At 35.8% G+C, this 17,869-nt stretch overlaps 2 protein-coding genes and 1 long non-coding RNA gene across 4 annotated transcripts; 1 reads left to right on the forward strand and 2 right to left on the reverse strand.

Annotated features, from left to right (window-relative positions):
• Positions 1-699: 699 nt before the first annotated feature.
• On the forward strand, positions 700-16,680 carry LOC136343179 (uncharacterized). The gene is made up of 4 exons (XR_010732751.1): positions 700-903; positions 1,736-1,858; positions 16,343-16,385; positions 16,459-16,680. It is a non-coding gene; the product is annotated as an uncharacterized lncRNA (long non-coding RNA).
• On the reverse strand, positions 4,340-8,035 carry LOC136343057 (sphingomyelin phosphodiesterase-like). 2 transcript variants are annotated; one of them, XM_066289428.1, is made up of 11 exons: positions 7,943-8,035; positions 7,740-7,886; positions 7,509-7,672; positions 7,303-7,446; positions 7,017-7,247; positions 5,619-5,791; positions 5,374-5,568; positions 5,151-5,321; positions 4,815-4,992; positions 4,684-4,757; positions 4,340-4,513 (listed from the first exon to the last, which is right to left on the reverse strand). In XM_066289428.1, coding segments are annotated over exons 1-11 (1,533 nt in total). In that variant the 5' UTR covers positions 7,998-8,035; the 3' UTR covers positions 4,340-4,512. The 2 variants fall into 2 exon arrangements, with proteins under 2 accessions (XP_066145525.1, XP_066145524.1); XM_066289427.1 differs by having other exon boundaries at positions 4,567-4,757.
• Positions 9,120-11,517, reverse strand: LOC136343176 (sphingomyelin phosphodiesterase-like). Its single transcript, XM_066289720.1, has 10 exons — positions 11,361-11,517; positions 11,001-11,311; positions 10,797-10,943; positions 10,520-10,741; positions 10,297-10,466; positions 10,052-10,246; positions 9,825-9,995; positions 9,591-9,771; positions 9,349-9,539; positions 9,120-9,298 (listed from the first exon to the last, which is right to left on the reverse strand). The coding sequence occupies exons 1-10, from the start codon at positions 11,431-11,433 to the stop codon at positions 9,151-9,153; spliced, it is 1,809 nt and encodes a 602-aa protein (XP_066145817.1). The 5' UTR covers positions 11,434-11,517; the 3' UTR covers positions 9,120-9,150.
• Positions 16,681-17,869: the final 1,189 nt, after the last annotated feature.

Consider the following 17,869-nt stretch of genomic DNA (forward strand, 5'->3'; position numbering starts at 1 on the left):
CCGTGATTGTTAAATTGCAGTTTGATCTGTTTTCGGTAAGAGGGCGCTACAAATAGGTACTTTTATTTGTTTTTTGTAGTTCGTCAATTGTTTCCCGCCGCTGTGTGGGACGTCCATTTAACAGCACTACGGACTTTAGAAGTTTATTTGTGATTTCATAAAAAAATCAATTATGGGGATATATATGAGATTAATGAAGATGAATTTTGAAATTAGCGACAATTCTACAGGGTGTTCCAAAAAAACGGGCCGGCATAAAACGTAGTTTTTTGAAATGGGACCACCTGCATTTTTTCCTGTTACAGAATTCTCTTTTATGTCTGTGTTAGTTCCTAGAATTTTTTTATCCTGGGATGCAATGGCTCAAAGCGACGCAGTGGAAATTAAAAAAAATTACATTTTATGACGCCCCACTTTTTTAGGTCACTTTGTGGGGTTGTTACTAGTTTTAAAATTCACTTTCATTAGCCTCATATACATCAACATAAATTATTTTTTTATCAAATCATAAAGTCATGGTAGCCCGAGGGGGTATTAAATAGACACCCTGTATTGATAATTCTTCAATTTCTCTATCAAATTATAATACAAAAAAAGTAATTTTTTGGGTTAATTTCTGAAAATGTGTGTTTGGAACCAAACCCGAAATGTGATGGGCTTGTAGCGACGCTGTCTTCACGTCCGCAAGGGCTGTAGCTGGGCGTCTGGACGCCGCAACGACGCCAGTCGACGCGGACGCTCTCGCTGAACACCACGAATTCCTCGTTATCCCGGACAGGACGCGAAGGATCACGCGATTTTCAGATTAGGATGAGCGGCTCTTCAGGGAGATAAAATCGTTCTCATCTCGCTTCGACGTCTGGGACCAATTTGAGATTTGAAACCTGGATACGGATTTGATAGGTGAGATGTTTAAGTAGCTTTTTAAAATTATTTTTTATTAGTTTTTTTTAAATTTTGGTTTGAGGGATAAAGTGTTTCATTCAGGTCTGCGCAGAGAAGAGTGGAGGCCTAAAAGCTTAGATTTTCATGTTCTTTTTCAATGGTTTCAAGCACATTCTGGAAAGGACTAAGCGATGGTTGCTACTACCTTTATTTTACATTATAGTTTCTAAATTTAAAGTATTTAAATTCTATTTAATATAAATATACCGCAGGCGAATGTTGACCCTCCTATTTTGGTTGTTTGCAGAAGAAACAAAGCTGATTCAAAAATTCGGTTTTGCGAAATATTTTTTTGGCCGATATACAATATTTGTTTTTGCTTTAATGTTAGGTGTGTGCTAATTCTTTAGAATATGAAAATTAAAAAAATTGAAATAGGTTGCAAGACTACAAGACTAATTAATGTTTAAGCAAAGATTTCTAGAGAGACTTTTGTGTTGAAGCGCTCTCGTATTCATTTCAAGACTTCTTTTGATGAGTTCTGACTCGCTTAAAAAATTCCATCCCTCAACAAGCAGAAGAAAAATGAATATACAGGCTAAACTAAGAAGAGGGTGAGATAACTTTTGTACATTTTCACATTCCTCCTCTTTGAGCAACCGCTTTCATTGAATATGGCGCGATAACGTCGTCTGAAGGGAAACTTTTCCCAGGCTGAAGTTAAGTGATGGAGATTGATAATTTCGATCTTCTTAAAAGATCTACTTTGAAAAGAGTTCATGTTCTGTTGATATTTAGGTTTTATTTATGAAATACCAAACATTTTTTTAGGACAATAATTCGTTTTCAGGTTTGCGCTTCAGCAGCTGGTGTTTGACAGCTTCGTTTAGGGGTTCTACTTAAGAAGTTCCATCTGGATAGAATACGGAGAAAGTCCCGGGCTATTGCCGCCAAACGCGGCAAAAAAGTCAAAGTAAGTTTTCGTTTACTTAGTAATAAATGAGTGTATTGGATTGAGGCGGCAAATTATGTAAATTTATTAGGGGCCTCCAATTTCCATATATTTTATAAAATTTCTAAGATTTTCAAACTCTATAGACATATAATGAACTATTTTTCTGTCCGATTTGATTATAAAGAGTTGTTTATGACACAGTTTAGCGGCAATAAATTGATTCATAATAGTCTCAGTACAATAATGCTGGTAAGTTCATAATTCTTGTCAAATAAAGCGGGCAATATGGATTCAGAATTATCAGACTTGTTGCAGCAAAAAAATTACGAGAGATATTTATAGACGTTTTTATACGATTCTTATATTATGTACTTACTACATAAATAATTTATATTTGATTGGATTATAAAGAGCTTTCTACGATATTTTATACCATAAGGTAATTCATTTTAGTTCTCGTACAATAAAGCAGATTATACCAAGTGTCCGGGCGAACCCTCGACATAAGGGATTAACATGGAAAATCGGTTTTTATTTTTTGTGTCTGCACGAGTTATCCAATTGAACAACTTTTACATGGAGCTTATAGCACTCAAGACCAGACGTCATTCTGAAGTTTTTTTCAAAATTCTAATTAGAGCCGTTTTGAGCTCAAAACTTTTCCAAATTTCAGAAATTTGAATGTCCCGGGTAATCGTTCGAGGTCACGATTGGTCAGAATCAAGGTCAGCATTAAACAAATACAAAAACTGCCAACAACATACGTGTGAAAACCCCATGTCAAATCAATTTTCTCGTTTATTGTTTGACTTTATATTAAAATGGAACAAAGGAAAAGTAAAAACAAATAAATTAAACAATTGCTTACATATTAAAATTCAAATAAGCAAGTAGGTAAACGAAAACAAAACAATTTAATATTGTTTGCCAAAAACATTTACGGCAATTACTCGAAAAGACTGCAAACCAAACTGACCAAATGTGCCCTCGAACACTTATGTGGGACATCGAATTTTTTGGAATTTGGATGCGTCTTGAGTCAAAACGGCTCTAAATAGAATATTGAAAACATTGCAGAATGATGGCCGGTCGAAAATACTATAACCTCCATGTAAAAGTTGATCAATTGGATAATCCGTGCAGGCGCAAGAAAATCGATTTCCCATGTTAATATTCTATGTTCATAGTTTGCGTGGACACTTTGGTATATGATTTTTTTGTGAAATCGACAATTACTGAATTTTCACTGACGGGAGTTTTTTTATCACCTGATTAAGATATTTCCGAGGCATTTTAATTTTTGTTTAAAAGTTAGCTTATCAGTAAATTAACATGAAATCCGACATTAAAACGTTGTATATAATACCCATGTAATGAGGTTTTATTCGAATCATCCATTTCGCTTGCAGGCTCGTTCAGCCATAAACTGATTGCTTTTATGCAACTTTACATTACATATTTAATATATATATACAGGGTGTCCTCGAATTACGTGGCCAAAATAATACCGCAGATTGTTTGAGTGAAAATAAGTCGATTTAACTAAACTTCCCTCAGTCCAAAAGTTGATAATTATGGAGCTACAGGGTGTTAAAGTTGAAAAAAAAATCACATTTTCTTTAATATCTTTCGATTTGTTTGAGTTAATTTCACGAAATTTCATATTTGAGGGTGTTTTAGGATACGAAATTCAAATTTATTAACGATTTAGTTGTTTCTTCTAGGGGGCGCCACAAGCGACCATTAGGACACATTTAAATCTCTGTAACTTTTTCGTGCCACGGTGTATATTATTTTGGTATTTAAAACCCTTTTTCCCTACCTTTTATACTTAGAAAAGGTATACTTTATTGACATCGCAACTTTACATTACATATTTAATATATATACTATATACTAATATATAATATATATAACTATATATTAGAAATACTTTCCGTATTGAAATATAATTAGTTATATTTGGCAACATAGCAAGTGAGTAATGCGACGTTGCCATTTACAATGACATTAAATGGGCCTTAAATATTTGCATTTATTGGTACTTCGTACTTCTGGCACAAGATAAGCAAGAATTTTTTTTAATCCAATTTCAATCAAGCTAATATCGCTTAGCAGGGCATGACACCCGATAGCTCTTTGTTTGTAAATATCCTATGTATGTTTACATACTTCCGCTTATTGATGGCGGTATACGCATTACATTTTTTTAGCGTAGATAGAAAACCTTCCATCATCCCTCTCACCTCTTCGTGTATCATCGAATGAATAATCACGCTTGTCGCTAACAGAGTTTCGTTAATATATGCCTCAGCTCGACTAAAGGGCCCGTATTTCAATTTCAACACACGTCATGTCTTTAAGGGTGTACCTCTGTAATGGGGATATCCTGCAATGCTGACTTCTGTAAATTGATTGGGCGTAGTTGCCTCAAATGCCGAATAGTAATGAAAGGAAAAATTTGAGATGAGATCCTGGAGACTCGAAATAAACGAATGCTACAGTAAATAGTTTATTTTAAAGGCTCAAAGGTGTTTGTCGAATATCTCAGATAAAATGTCGCACTGAGTCGAGTCCCCCAGTTGATTGGTGGGAATGCCGCAGAGAAGCCTCTTTTTGCAGGCGTCGTTACAGCCTGCCTTTATTGCCTGATCGGAGTTTCTGTACATGAATCTACAAAAAAATAATAATCCATATGAGAATTTTAATAGCAATTAAGCACTCACAAGTGATAGTTATCAAGCAAACTATGCTCAGCCGCCATCCTGGGCAAAAGCTCGCTGAACTCGGAGGCAGCCAAGCTTTTCACCCTGTAACTTTCTCTGAAAGAGTACAATTCATACCATTTAGGTTCAGTATCTGGAGACTCATTAGCCTTGGTCAGATTAAAGGTCCATTCCTGAGTGTTCATCACGTCCTATACCATAAAAACTTCCAGAGAGGCCGGGGGTCATTTAATTAGATTGCGACTCACAAAGTTGCTATTGTCGACGTTAATTATCTTGAAACTGGGATTGGAGTTATCTGGCATTATTGACGCCCCGTTTATTGCTACGTTAATAGCTTCAGAAGTGTTTGACGAGCTGTAGTACACCATAATCTGATCCTTGTGGGTGTGGCCATTGAATTGGGCGGCAATACTGTTAGAAAATCTAAACCCGATTGAAAAGCAGATTAGATAAACTGATCCATTTAATTATTAGAAAGTGAATTCCGCTCCTAATTGCTAAATTAACACGGGGACAAGCTTGTGTTTAAATATTGTGTGCAATTATCGATAATGTTATCAGGCGGATGATTATTTTGTTACCTCTCGATAATCTTGTGATACTCCCTACTCCAAACTTTCAACAAGTTATATTTGCCTCCAGGTATATGAGCCAGGATATGAACGACTTCACCGTTGTCCTCTGCCTCTTTCAATGTTTTAGATAGCCAGGCTAGCTGACCTAAAGGATCCACATCATTTAAATTCAGCCACCTACGAATCCACCAAATTACTTTAAATTCTGAGAGTACTGAGTCAATTCTACCAGTTATCTAAATACGCTAGAATGCTGTTTAGTACCACCACTCTGAAACCTTTTCTCGGGGAGACAGAGTAATAGCCCCCTTTCATTAGATCTTGCTTTGCCTCTTCGGGCAGCCACTGAGAGAATTCGGAAATTATAAGATCATAGAGCCATTCACAGGACAACGAGGCGTCCACTGTGGCGTTTAAAGGAAATCTAAGGAACAACACATTAGAGTTTTCAATTGTAGATTTGAAACCACTTACTCATTTTCTGGGTTGGACTCATGATTCCCTATAGCTATATAAATGGGCTTATCCTTGAAAGCTGACTTCATTTTCCTAAAAACAAGCTTTAGATCTTCGGTGTTCCCTTCTACGGAGGTACCCCAAACTCGATGGCTTACAATATCCCCAGTAAAGTATACATAATCAAAATCCTGTTTAAGTTGAGATGTTTTTAATTTTTATACAATATGTCAATTTCCAAACTTTGGATTGCCCATAACTTTGAAGAATGAATTTGTTTTTAGAACATTGAAAAACCCTTTCGGCAGAATGGAGGAGAAATCATTTAAATAATGCTTGTAAGTTCCTACGTGTACCCCCTAAAGGGGGGAGCTACTCCAATCCTTAAATTTTAAATTGCAATACATATTATTTGGTACCTGATTTTAAAAGTCTTTCTGAACTGCGTTTAAAAAAACTAATTTCAATAAAAATATTAATTTTTGTTAAGTTGCAACATTTTTAACACAAAAATATCATATTGAAAAGAAAAATAGTCGAAAATGCTCATTTTTTTTTTAAATAGTCAGAACTCGACTTTTCTTTCACTTTTTTTAAATGTTGGTGGGTAAATGGATTGACATGCTTCGATAATTCGATACTGTAAGTATTACAAATTGGCTCGCTTGGTTTTGTAAACGACTGATTCGACACGGTTTCAAAAGAAAAGTATTGAGGGGTGTTAAATCCGGTGATCGTGATGGCCATTCTATTTGTCCCCTTCGACGAATCCATCTTTCTCGATAATGTTGATCTAGGCCCTGTCTTCTTTGTAGGGCGTAATGTGGTGGGGCGCCATCAAATCGAAGAAGTAAAACATTTTTATCTATCGTAATAGCAGATCATTATCGATTTACCATTCAATCGAAACCCCACTTCTGCATATTGTTTTCAACATAACATTTGTATTAGAGGAAAATTTGTCAATGCCAATATTCAATCCAGCAGTAACGAAATTCAGGTGTATTGAAAAAATATGTGACCATAAAAAATAAGCGAAAAAACACAAAAAACTTGTTTTGACAAAACATTTTTAAGAGTTTTTCTTAATTTCTTTATATATTACAATTCTGCATTAAAAATGCTGTAACTTCTCAAAAATTATTTTTTTATTTGAACTAGTTTTTTATACGCAATTCACAAACACCTGAATGAAGTGTCACATGATAAGTGTTGCAATTTAAAATTTTAGAATTGGGGTACCTACGTCTTTTAGGGGAACATGTAGAAATTTGCAAACTCTATTAAACTTGTTTCCTCTCTATTCTGCGGAAACGGTTTTCGAATGTTTTAACAAATTTTATACTACAGAGTTGAAGGCAATCTAAAGTTTTGAAATTGACACACTGTATGTAAATGAATGAAATTAATACTCACAAATTCGTTAGCTTTTCTGATGGCCTCGTCAACTAAAGCTTCGGAAGAGTCGGTTTTAGTATATTCAGACCAGTACCCGCAGGTGCCACTTGCAGGATCGCCATCTGTCTGATCTCTTTGGCAACAGAAAGGTTCGCGGCAATCTTTGGTCTTACCAGGTGTGTAGAGAGGGTCGTAGTGGAAATCTGAGATGTGCAATACGTTGAATGTCGACTCGGGGTTGCTTTGGGGCTAAATTTTTCATTGATTACCTATATATATGAATTACGTTGTTTATGGATTTTACCAGTTTGGCCACAGTTTCTCCTGCAGGAATATCAATAGTCCATTCGAAAACTGTGGAGTTGCATCCAGAATATTGTAAAAAGAGGTCGCACATTCTTTCTCCGGTGACTGTGTGATCTACATCGACAATGTATGCGATAATGGGCTGCAATAAAATTTGATAATGTAGACGCAGATTCTTGGTTTATGTGGAAGTTTGGGCCTCACAAGATTCAAATCGACTACCCCTTTGCACACTTCTGGAGTCAAAATTCCCGAGATCGCGCACCCTGTAACGGCCTCAAAAGCAATTGTATCCCAGGAAATATTGTTCCTTCTCTCATTGATTAAGAAATTAGCCGCGATATAGCAAGCTGAGCACAATGCCTCATCTAGAGAAAAGTTAGAAGCGTTTGGTAATAACTTTCAATTTTCCATGTTTTTCAATCAAGTTCTAACCCTTAAGCTGATTTTCTTCTCCATCTGCAATAAACATTTGGGATAGTTCAAGTTTGTTCAAGGTGTTATTGAAATAGCCTAGAAAATATCTGGTTTCCTGCAGTTCTTCAAATTCTTGTTGCAGGGTTTGAGCTAGTTGATGGACTTCTGCATTGCATTAGTTGGTTGAGTTGAAATCTCCAAAATTAGTTCTTGATACGTACCTGAGGTATAAGTATTTGAAGCGAGAGTAAAAAAGCTCAGTAAGAGAAGCAACATTTTGAACCTAATCGCAAAACCCAACTGAGCGCAATTGAAACGATAAATATTAATAATAAAGCCATTGAAAATGTATGACGTATGTTTACCATTGTTTTATGAAGAGCACTAAGGTCACCTGAGTAAACATTATGGAGGATGTTCATTTCAAAAAGACACATCCAAAATATTCCTCAATTGAGAGGAAAACTTAAAGCAATAAAAAAAATCTATTCAAATATATAGGAGGAAGTTAAATTTAGCATTAGACAGAATTGTATCAGTGACCCCCCGGCTACATTTGCCTTGATATTTCAAATGTCACCCCCCCCTGGAGTGGCACATCATAGTAAACGGAATTCAATTTGCTATACAGCTGTATAAGGAAAACTAAAATCGGCTCACGAAGTCGGGAGTTATAAGGGAAAATGTCTACTAGTGCAAATAGCTTATTGAGATCAAATAATTCATCCTAATAAGTGCTCAAAATGTCAGCCGTTATTAACGAGGCAATAGTAAAGTCTGTTTTCAAATTCTTAGCGAACATTGCTCAAAGTTAGTCCAGTAATACTTCTACAGTCCAGGAAAATTCCACTGTTCAATTCTTGAATACTGTTAAGTCGAGTTCTAAACGTTTTACTTTTTAAACGACCTCGTAAGAAAAAGCCTAGGGGACTAAAATCTGGGGATCCTGCTGGCCATTCTAATGCACCTCTTCTGCCAATTCATTTTTCGGATATCGCACATTGGGTCATTCTTGAAATAGAATTTATTATTACCTCGCTGATAACGACTCACATTTTGAGCACTTAATAGAATGATTTATTTGATTTCAATAAGCTATTTGCACTACCACGCATTGTTTCTTTCAACTCTCGACTCCATTAACCGAGTTCAATTTTCTTCGTACAGTTACATAGCTAATTGAATTCCGCTTGCAATGATGTGCCATACGATCGGCGGTCCCATTTGCAATATCAAAGCTGGGCTTGCGGAGGGTGAGGGAATGACTGATAAAATTCTTTTGAATATCAAATTAAATTTCCCCCCAGATACCTAAATAGACTTTTTAAAATTATTTTAATTATTCCTCCCAATCAAGAGATATTAAGGGTGATTCGTTTTGAAATGAACACCCTGAGATATTAAGGACCAAATTTATTCATGTATAAATTTACAAATTTTCATCGTAAATCTTCTTCAACTGCTTGCATTTCTCAGTACTCCCATATACAGAGGTGGAAAACTCACAAAGGTAGCCTTTCTGGCAATTCTCATCGCATCCACTTTCCGCTGCTGAGTCTGAGTTCTTGTATCTAAACCTAAATATCAAAAATCAATGCTCTGTAGACTCCCAAATATTTCAACTTACAAATGGTATTCTTCCAGTTGGGTGTGATTTTTCGCCATGCTAATTAGCAAATTTCCAACATCTTTGGGCCGTAACGTTTCCACATTAAAAGCATCCCTAAACGAATAGATTTTATACCATTCGGGTTCCTTCTCAGAGTTTTCGTTCGCTTGAGTGAGATTGAAAGTCCATTGGTCGATTTCTATCACGTTCTACAGGAACAAGTTTACAATTGAGGCGCGAAGCATTCATAATCAACTTACAAAAGCGTCTTTGTCTACATGATAGATCTTGAAGCTTGGGTTTGCTTGATCATATGGTACGAGCGAAGCCCCGTTCCATCCGACATTAATGGCCTGTTCCGGGTCGGATAGATTGTAGTGCACTTGGAATGTGTCCACGTGGACGTGTCCGTTGAATTGTCCGGTGATCGTATTGGCGAATCTGCAAGTATTTGTAGCTTTTAATGCTGCTTATAGAGATTATTGGTCACGAACCTGTTTACGATTCGATTGTACTCTCTGGCCCATACTTTTAACATGGAAACGGATCCTACGGGTATGTGTCCTAAAATATGAACACTTTCATTGTTGTCTTCAGCGTCTTTCAATACGTCCACCAACCAAGCTAATTCGTCGAAAGGGTCTTTGTCGTCCTGCAAGAGCCACCTGCAGTAAAATGATGTTTTTAATTAATTAGGTAAGAAGACACACAGGTGTTTTACCAACAATCCTTATAGGCCACATTGGAATTCAAAACCACCAATCGCAGACCTTCCCTTGGAGAAACCGTATAGAAACCTCCCTTTTCAATCGTTTCCATGGCAGAGTTTGGCAACCACTGGGCCCAATCTTCTTTGATCAAATCAAACAACCATCGCGTTGAGAAATTTGACGGGACTAAATCGTTCATTACATACCTGTACATAATAACTAAACATTTTAATATCCGTTAAAGAGCTCAACTTACTGGTTTAAAGGGTTCGTTTCGTGATTGCCCAAAACTGGATACACTGGCACTTTGAACCCACTTTTTAATTTCTTCAGAAACTTCTCGATTACCTCAGAATTCTTCTCTCGACTGGTGTCCCATACACGATGGCTAATAATATCTCCCGTAAAGTACACGTAGTCCAAATCCTAACACTTTCCTCATAATTGATTTCTCAATAATGAATCTCTGGGGAACTTACAAGGGTGTTTGCAAATCGAATAAATTCATCCACAAAATTCTCCGAAACATCATTTCCATATTCGGCCCAGTATCCGCAAGAATTACCCTCAACCCCGTCATCTTGATCGTTTTGACAACACAGAGGCTCATGGCAAGTTTTCACTTTGTTGGGGGTGTACAGAGGATCCAAATGCACGTCTGAGATGTGCAGAATGTTGATTGTAGACGATGAATCTCCAGGCTGAAATTCGAATCTAACGTGAACTTGAAACTTTAATGATTTCATGGAGAAATACTTGAGGTCTTTCGGGAGTTTGTCCCTCTGGGATTTCAACACTCCATTCAATATTTGTGAAGTTGCAAGAGAAGCCTTGCAGGAAGATATCGCAGAACTTTGTCGGCTCCAAATCAGGAGTGTTATCAATGATGTATAGTATAAGGTCCTGGAATTTTTAAATTTGACTCGAATGAACTTTTTTGATTGACATAATAAATTTTACAGCGTTCAGGTCTATAAATCCAGCGCAAACTCTAGACGACTCAATATCGAACGACTCGCAAATTTCTTGTACTTCGGCTTTAATCTTAGTGCTCGACATTCCCAATTTGCGTTCGATCACCAAGAAGTTTGAGACCACTGAGCATAAGGAACATGTGTCAGCATCATTCATATTGTATAGTTCTATATTCACTTCGTCATTCCTAAAAAAGTGGGGGAGTTGGAAATGGGATAGTGCCCGGTTCAGGTAGCCTGGACGAATGCCCGTTTGAAGATATTCGTCGAAGCCTCGTTTAATGGTCTCAATGGTTTCTGCAAATAATATTAATGAAGAACCAAATAGATCTGGGTGAAAACTTACCATGATTGTCCGAAGTGGAATACACAGAATTAACGCATAAAAGGAAACAAATTGCAAATACTTTAAGCAACATATTTAAGCGATTTAATTCCAGTAGACAATATTTTGTAGGTGTAAAACACTGCTTTTGTTTACACCTATTTTATGGTTTAGTTGAAGAACAGGGATGGATCATATTTTTCGCTTGATCACCTTTGATAATGATTTTTTCATATTAATAAGTGCTACTCGTTCACAACAACAATTCGAGTGGATTTTAAAATTCGGTTCTGTTAAAATAATTGTAATTATCTGAAATTTCTTTCAATTAATTGTGTAAGTGGAGACCTAAAATCAATAAAAGAAAACCTAAATTTTATTAATAAGTTCCAACAAGTTCTCGGAATGTGCTGTTTACTCACTATCGTTAAGATTGCTATTAACTGTTGGGAAATGCCCTTTGATTAGATTGTTGTAGTATAGTGGTCCTTTATTGCCATTGATCGAAGGACTTCAGTAAATAATTTGAGTAATAACATTAATATAACAAAGCTTTTTCTTTAATGAATTTATTTTAGCGCCCCTACGCCGTTTTGTCAACGACAGGAAAGGCAACTTAAGCCCCTATTTTTGACCTAAACAACAAAACTTGGCTCTTCGCCAATTTTGTCGTAAACGATTGTTGGGAAACGTTTGCAAAACTTCAAAGAGCCTGCGTTTTTTTTTTTTTTTTCGAAGGAACGGTTCTTTCCTGGCTAATTGACTGGAAAGTTTTGATAAGGAATTTTATCTTTTGTGTGATAAAATTACTTTAGACAATAGCATGGTTTTGCGTGAATTAAAATCGGTAGAAACGTGCATTTATTCAACTTTGACGTAACAATTTGTAATTAAAAAACTTAATTATTTACCGGTAGCATTTTACGTTAGTGTTCCGCTTTCAAGTAGGTCGCACTGTATGTTGATTTTCCAATACGCAAATTTCTATGCAGCAATTAAGTCGAACAAAAACTGTAATAATCTACTCGTTTATGAATCTACCACCAGGTTGAATTTTTCGTATGTAACTCGACAGGGTACAGAGTAGTCTAAATTCGAGGTTTACTATTGAGGCCCCAGAAACCATAGTAGTTACTATATTGGTAAAATTGTGGCAAACTTGTCTAGTAATAAACAATATAACCGAACACATTAAAAAGTGTTATAAAGATGTTTTTGCGAATGTCAAAAATTTCATGTTTGGCGAATCCTTAAAAACAACATTATACCCACAAGGTGTCCCATTAATAATTTACCTCTTATCTAATTTCATTAGTTTTAAGACTAGAAAGAAGGTTCGAATAGAGACCTTCCTTCATTTGAGGAGTAGAACTTAAAAATGGCCTCGTTATCGCCCCCGCACATGAAATAAACTTCCATATTTTAAATAAAACCCCCCAATTTTTTTGGTATTTTTGCATTTCTCATTAAATTTTCAGGTCAGCTTACGTAAGGTGTCTTATCTTTCAAAGTTAACGTTTTTGAATTGTTTTAGAAAATTTCTAAAATTTCATAACTGCAAGGTTCCACGCCAATCTGCGTGTTTCCCTAACTGCTGTGACTTTCGGAATCGGCCTTTTAGGACTAAGAAAGGATCTAATAAGCTACGTTTTGACGTATTTAAATGTGACAGTCTTCCGCAACCCTCGAAGTACGCCTCCGAATTTGCATGATTTCAAACGTTAATAAATTGTTTATTTCAAATGGAAGATCTCAATTTTTCGACGGTATCGTGTTCACAGTTAAAAAATTTAAGTGTAGAACGAGTGAGAAATCTTTCGCGATACGTCCTGATACTTCTTTTTAGTTGTGTGTCAAATTTGAAATCAATGTGAAATATGTATATTCTGTTTTTTTTTCTTTGGGAATTAAGGATATTGCAAGACATTTTTACAGATACAAACGTTAAACGGTACAAAAAGTGTATTATGAAAATTTTAGAATCATCATCGTTTTTATTTTTTTCTCAAATATCAAAATTTGATAACCCCATTCATTACGTCATCGTCAACATTTAAACTTGACTCCTAAATGAGGGCAATTTTCGATAACTCAGAAACGGCTGGGTTTGAAAATAGGGTCACATGAATAAAAGTTGCAGATTTTTGAATTCTGAACGCGATGCTGTCGAGAAAACATGGTCATTCTATTTCAAATAAACAAATTATTGACGTTTGAAATCATGCAAATTCGGAGCCGCGTTTCGATGATTGTGGAAGAGTTTTTTCAAATTTAAATACGTCAAGAGGTGGCCTGTAAGGTCCTTCCTTAGTTCTAAAGAAACAATTCGGAAATTCGCAGCAGTCACGGAACAGCACTGCTTTCATAACGCCGCATCACCGTGAGAACTTGTAACTCTCAAATTGGCCAGAATAACTCGAAAATGGTTAATTTTAAAGGTGTCACCTTACATAAACTGACCTTAAAATTTACCAAGAAATCCAAAAACGCCAAAAAACTTGGGGAACTCCTTTTAAACTAGGGAGGTTGACGTCCCACATCATCAATAAAAAAAAATTCAGTTTCAAGATAACTACACTGGCGAGCATAAAATTCGGGTCACTTCGAAATTTTCAAATATAAATGTATTGAAAGAGAAGTGATATTTTTCGCTGGCATACCGGCATTGCTTCATGAAATTTCGGATCATTGGGAAAATGTTTACGGTTCTGCATGCTTCTACCATGAAAAAAAAAAGATTGATAAAATACCTTCAATATCTATGCATCCTCTTTATCAGTTCCATTCAATTGTTGTTCACTTTAGGCGAATTGGTTAAAGGTGTTCACTTTAACTTCAAGTTGTGCTGACAGTAGAAAGCCAAAAAGAGGGGGAAATACGCGATATTAATGTCATTATGAGTTTTTTTTTGGTAGCACAAAATTGTGTTCAAAAATGTTAGAGAGCTTGGGTAATGGACACCTGTGCAATACATCGGTTATTTGGGTACAGGATCGTGTTTTTTTTTAACATTTACCCTTAACAGGTTAAAGAACCTCAGAATCGATAAAGGCTATCCTTTTTTATTTTTTTGGAAGTTAGGAAGGCAAAAATTTCGAAAATACTAAAGTGACTCGAATTTTATGCTCGCCAGTATATTTGCTAAAATTAGGTTGAAAGAGCGTTGAATTTGTCTTTTTGATATCGATATTTCCCAGGCTGGAATTGATGTATGTTAATCCGTTCTAGCACTACTTCATCATCAAATCGTGTCCATTACATAAAATAAGTAAGGTTGTAACACATTAGTCTCGTTGGGCAACAGGATAGTTATTCATTAAGAGCATAATAAAACTGGAATGGGTTTCTCAAATTTACCTAAGAAAAGCACCCCACAGTTCTATATACTCGTAGCATCGAGAGGAACAAATCGAGAGCTATTCAGACCTTGTAAGATCTGAGTAATGGAAGGGCCATACTGATTTTCGCAGCATGTGTAGCAAGTGGAGAACTATGGTAAAGTGTAAAAAGAATCAGTGGAAAAAAATTGAAATGAAGAGAATTCAAATGTTGGAAGTGGTCAAAAACAAATAAGAAGGAAAGAAACTGTAACTCCAATTAGTGCAAACTACGTAATTACTTTAAAACTTTGTTCAATGAGATAGATATCAAAGAAAATTTTATTAAACTTCGATTCACTAAGTTTGTCTGCTTTCCAATAAATAAAGCGGTAAGATTACGGTCTTATACCGAGAGCTTACCCAGAAATGCATACACGTGGTGTGGAAAGCGTTTGCATAAGGGAATTTGAAATTCTAAACCAGCGTTCAGGCTATATTGGAAGTATATAAAGTGAATTTCATGGTTAATCCTAAATCCATTAGATAACACCCCAAAGGGGTAAAACTAAAATAAAAATCCTAAGTTAATTACTAGGGGATTTGTTGTCGAAATTGGGCGTTCCTTAATGGCTACTCTCAATAGATAAAACAATCTCGGTGGTTTTGAGAAAGGGTTTTATTTGCGAAATATACTACTAAGCGGAAAGAGGACCCAACAATAAGGAGTGAAGGCCCTATATCTTCGAAGGAGCGAATTTAGTCCCAAGATTTGTGGCCCTGTATTAGGAAAGCCTTTCGCTTGATTTATTCCCCGATTTGGGTTAAATAGGTGCACGTCAATCCTAAAACTAACGTTCCCTTTTTGGAAATACTACAGGGAAAAGTCATTCTAAGCTACCGCATTCATTAAATCCGTCCGTTGCATATTTGCCGGAAGCGAATTCGAAATATCACGCGATCGCGTTACCCCCGGAGCCCCGATTTCGGCACCCGGATTACGGAAAATGCACCGCCACCGACTCCGGGTCAATGTGTCAAAGACCCCGTTAAATGTTTACAGGTAGGCCGATGACACGCATCAGCATTTAAGTCGATATTTCGGATTCTCAATGCCCGGCTTTACGACGGTGCATTCGTGTACCCGGTGAAATTAATGGGGTTAAATGTGAGCCGGAATGAAAGAATGAATTGACGCTTCACGATCATTATCTGTTCAATTTTGACAAACTGGTGAATTGGGATATACATTAATTACACTTAAATCGGATTTTGTAGACAAATTGGTGAATGCGCATGTCACCCGAGATTTCTAAATTACGGAACTCTTGAATGGCATAAACATAGAGACAAATCCGTCAGGATTAAAACGGGAATGGCAATGAAGCAAAACAAATCCAGTTTAATTTTCTCGATTATCCTTCTCTGCCATCAATGGCGTAGGTTTTGCGCGAGATAAAATTTGGAATAATTATGTAATTTCAAGCTGTTCTTGCACATAACGAGTGGGATGGTAAAAAGGGTTCGAAGAATGGCGGAAGGATTTCCACAAATTGGCCAGATATTAGTGTTCGAGATAGGTATTAAGTTATCTGTAATTGAAATTTGATTGTTTGATATCAGATTTGGAAACAGGCTAATTTGTTCGTTGTGCGTAAGGATTACCCTAATGATCGTTCGTTTTAGTTTTCAGAATGGACGGATCATGACGACGGGGGACCCAACCAGGGTAAGTAAGCTTCAAACTACTAAATATGTTACAGTTGAGGCGGATTATTCATTTTTTCTTTTATTCTATTTAGGAACAACGCCTTACACGTAAACAGAAATTGTTGGAACGGTGGAATTGTACTCTATTCTCGGTTGAAGCTAACTAAGAATAACATTTGCCTTTTATTAAAGCCACGGACGAATACTTTTCTTGACGTTTTGGTTACAAAACCTGCTCTGGAAAACTAATAGCAAAAAGGAAATTAAAAGTTAACTAAAATGTATGAAACATAAATACAGAGTGATTCATTAAGAATGGGACAACCGAAACCTGGAAATACTATACGTCAAATGGTGACGATTGGAGAAAATATGCCTTGTCCCAAAACTGATGGGTTCGCATATACCTTAACATATCCATACAGGGAGTTAAGTCAAAATTTTTACTAATTTTTTTTCAATTACGTGTTCTCAAAATGTCTTGATCAGACACTTCGAAATTTGTAAAGTTATGTTTTTTAGATGATGAATTATGCGTGATAGAATATGATAATACTCTCAGTTTGTTTCGCTTATAATCTCTTGCATTTTCAAATATATATAGTATTCATTATACACATTTTTATCTAAAACAAATCAATATATCGAATTGAATCAAGAATACATGATTAATGGAAAAATGGTAGCTTTCTAGATTTTTTGAACCTAAAATTAACTCTAATACCTCCTCTATACTGGGCCTATTAGAGTTGATTTACCAATTTTTTTTTTAATTTGGCAGCGTTATTTTTAGTAATAAGGGGCTGATTTGGCCCTAATTAGGTTAAAATGATTAAGTTCAGTGGCGCCAGTGGGAGACACCTTGACCAAATTTATTGACAAAAGAATGTACGCCACTGATTTGAATTAAATTTCGATTTTTTTTACATAAAGAAACTAAAAATAAAACTTTTTTATTTCTCGAATTTTCGTCGTAACTTCTTTCGTTTACGAGATAGGAAATAAAAACCATTTTATTGCAAGTTCGTTTATCATACAAAAACATTTTCAAAGAATGCAAAGTTTTATTTTCTTATTCCCTAAGAAAATTTGTGCATTGATGATTTTTAAAAAGTTAAAAAGCTAACAAATTTCAAAAAAATCGGTCAAAATATATTCGAACTACTTTTCAAAAACTGTTATTAAAAAAAAATTAACACCCTATATCTTGGAAACAATACATTTCTGGACCTATGTTTGTGGGGACCTTTAGTCATAAAATAACCTAAGAAATTACCCCCTTAGATATTGCTACGTCGTTTTTAGACACCTTGTAAATCCGAACCTATCAATTTTCGGATAAGACTTATTTTCTTCAATCATCGCCATTTTACGGGAATCTTACGATTTTACGATCTGTCTTACGAATATAAAATATCCGTGTAAACAAATGCTACCAGCACGTGACCCGTTCAAGACGAGATTATTGAACAGTACGGTAATCAGTCCGCTGTTACAGTGAAA

The sequence above is a fragment of the Euwallacea fornicatus genome, chromosome 13 (assembly GCF_040115645.1).
Source record: "Euwallacea fornicatus isolate EFF26 chromosome 13, ASM4011564v1, whole genome shotgun sequence".
In the NCBI taxonomy this organism is placed as follows: domain Eukaryota; kingdom Metazoa; phylum Arthropoda; class Insecta; order Coleoptera; family Curculionidae; genus Euwallacea; species Euwallacea fornicatus.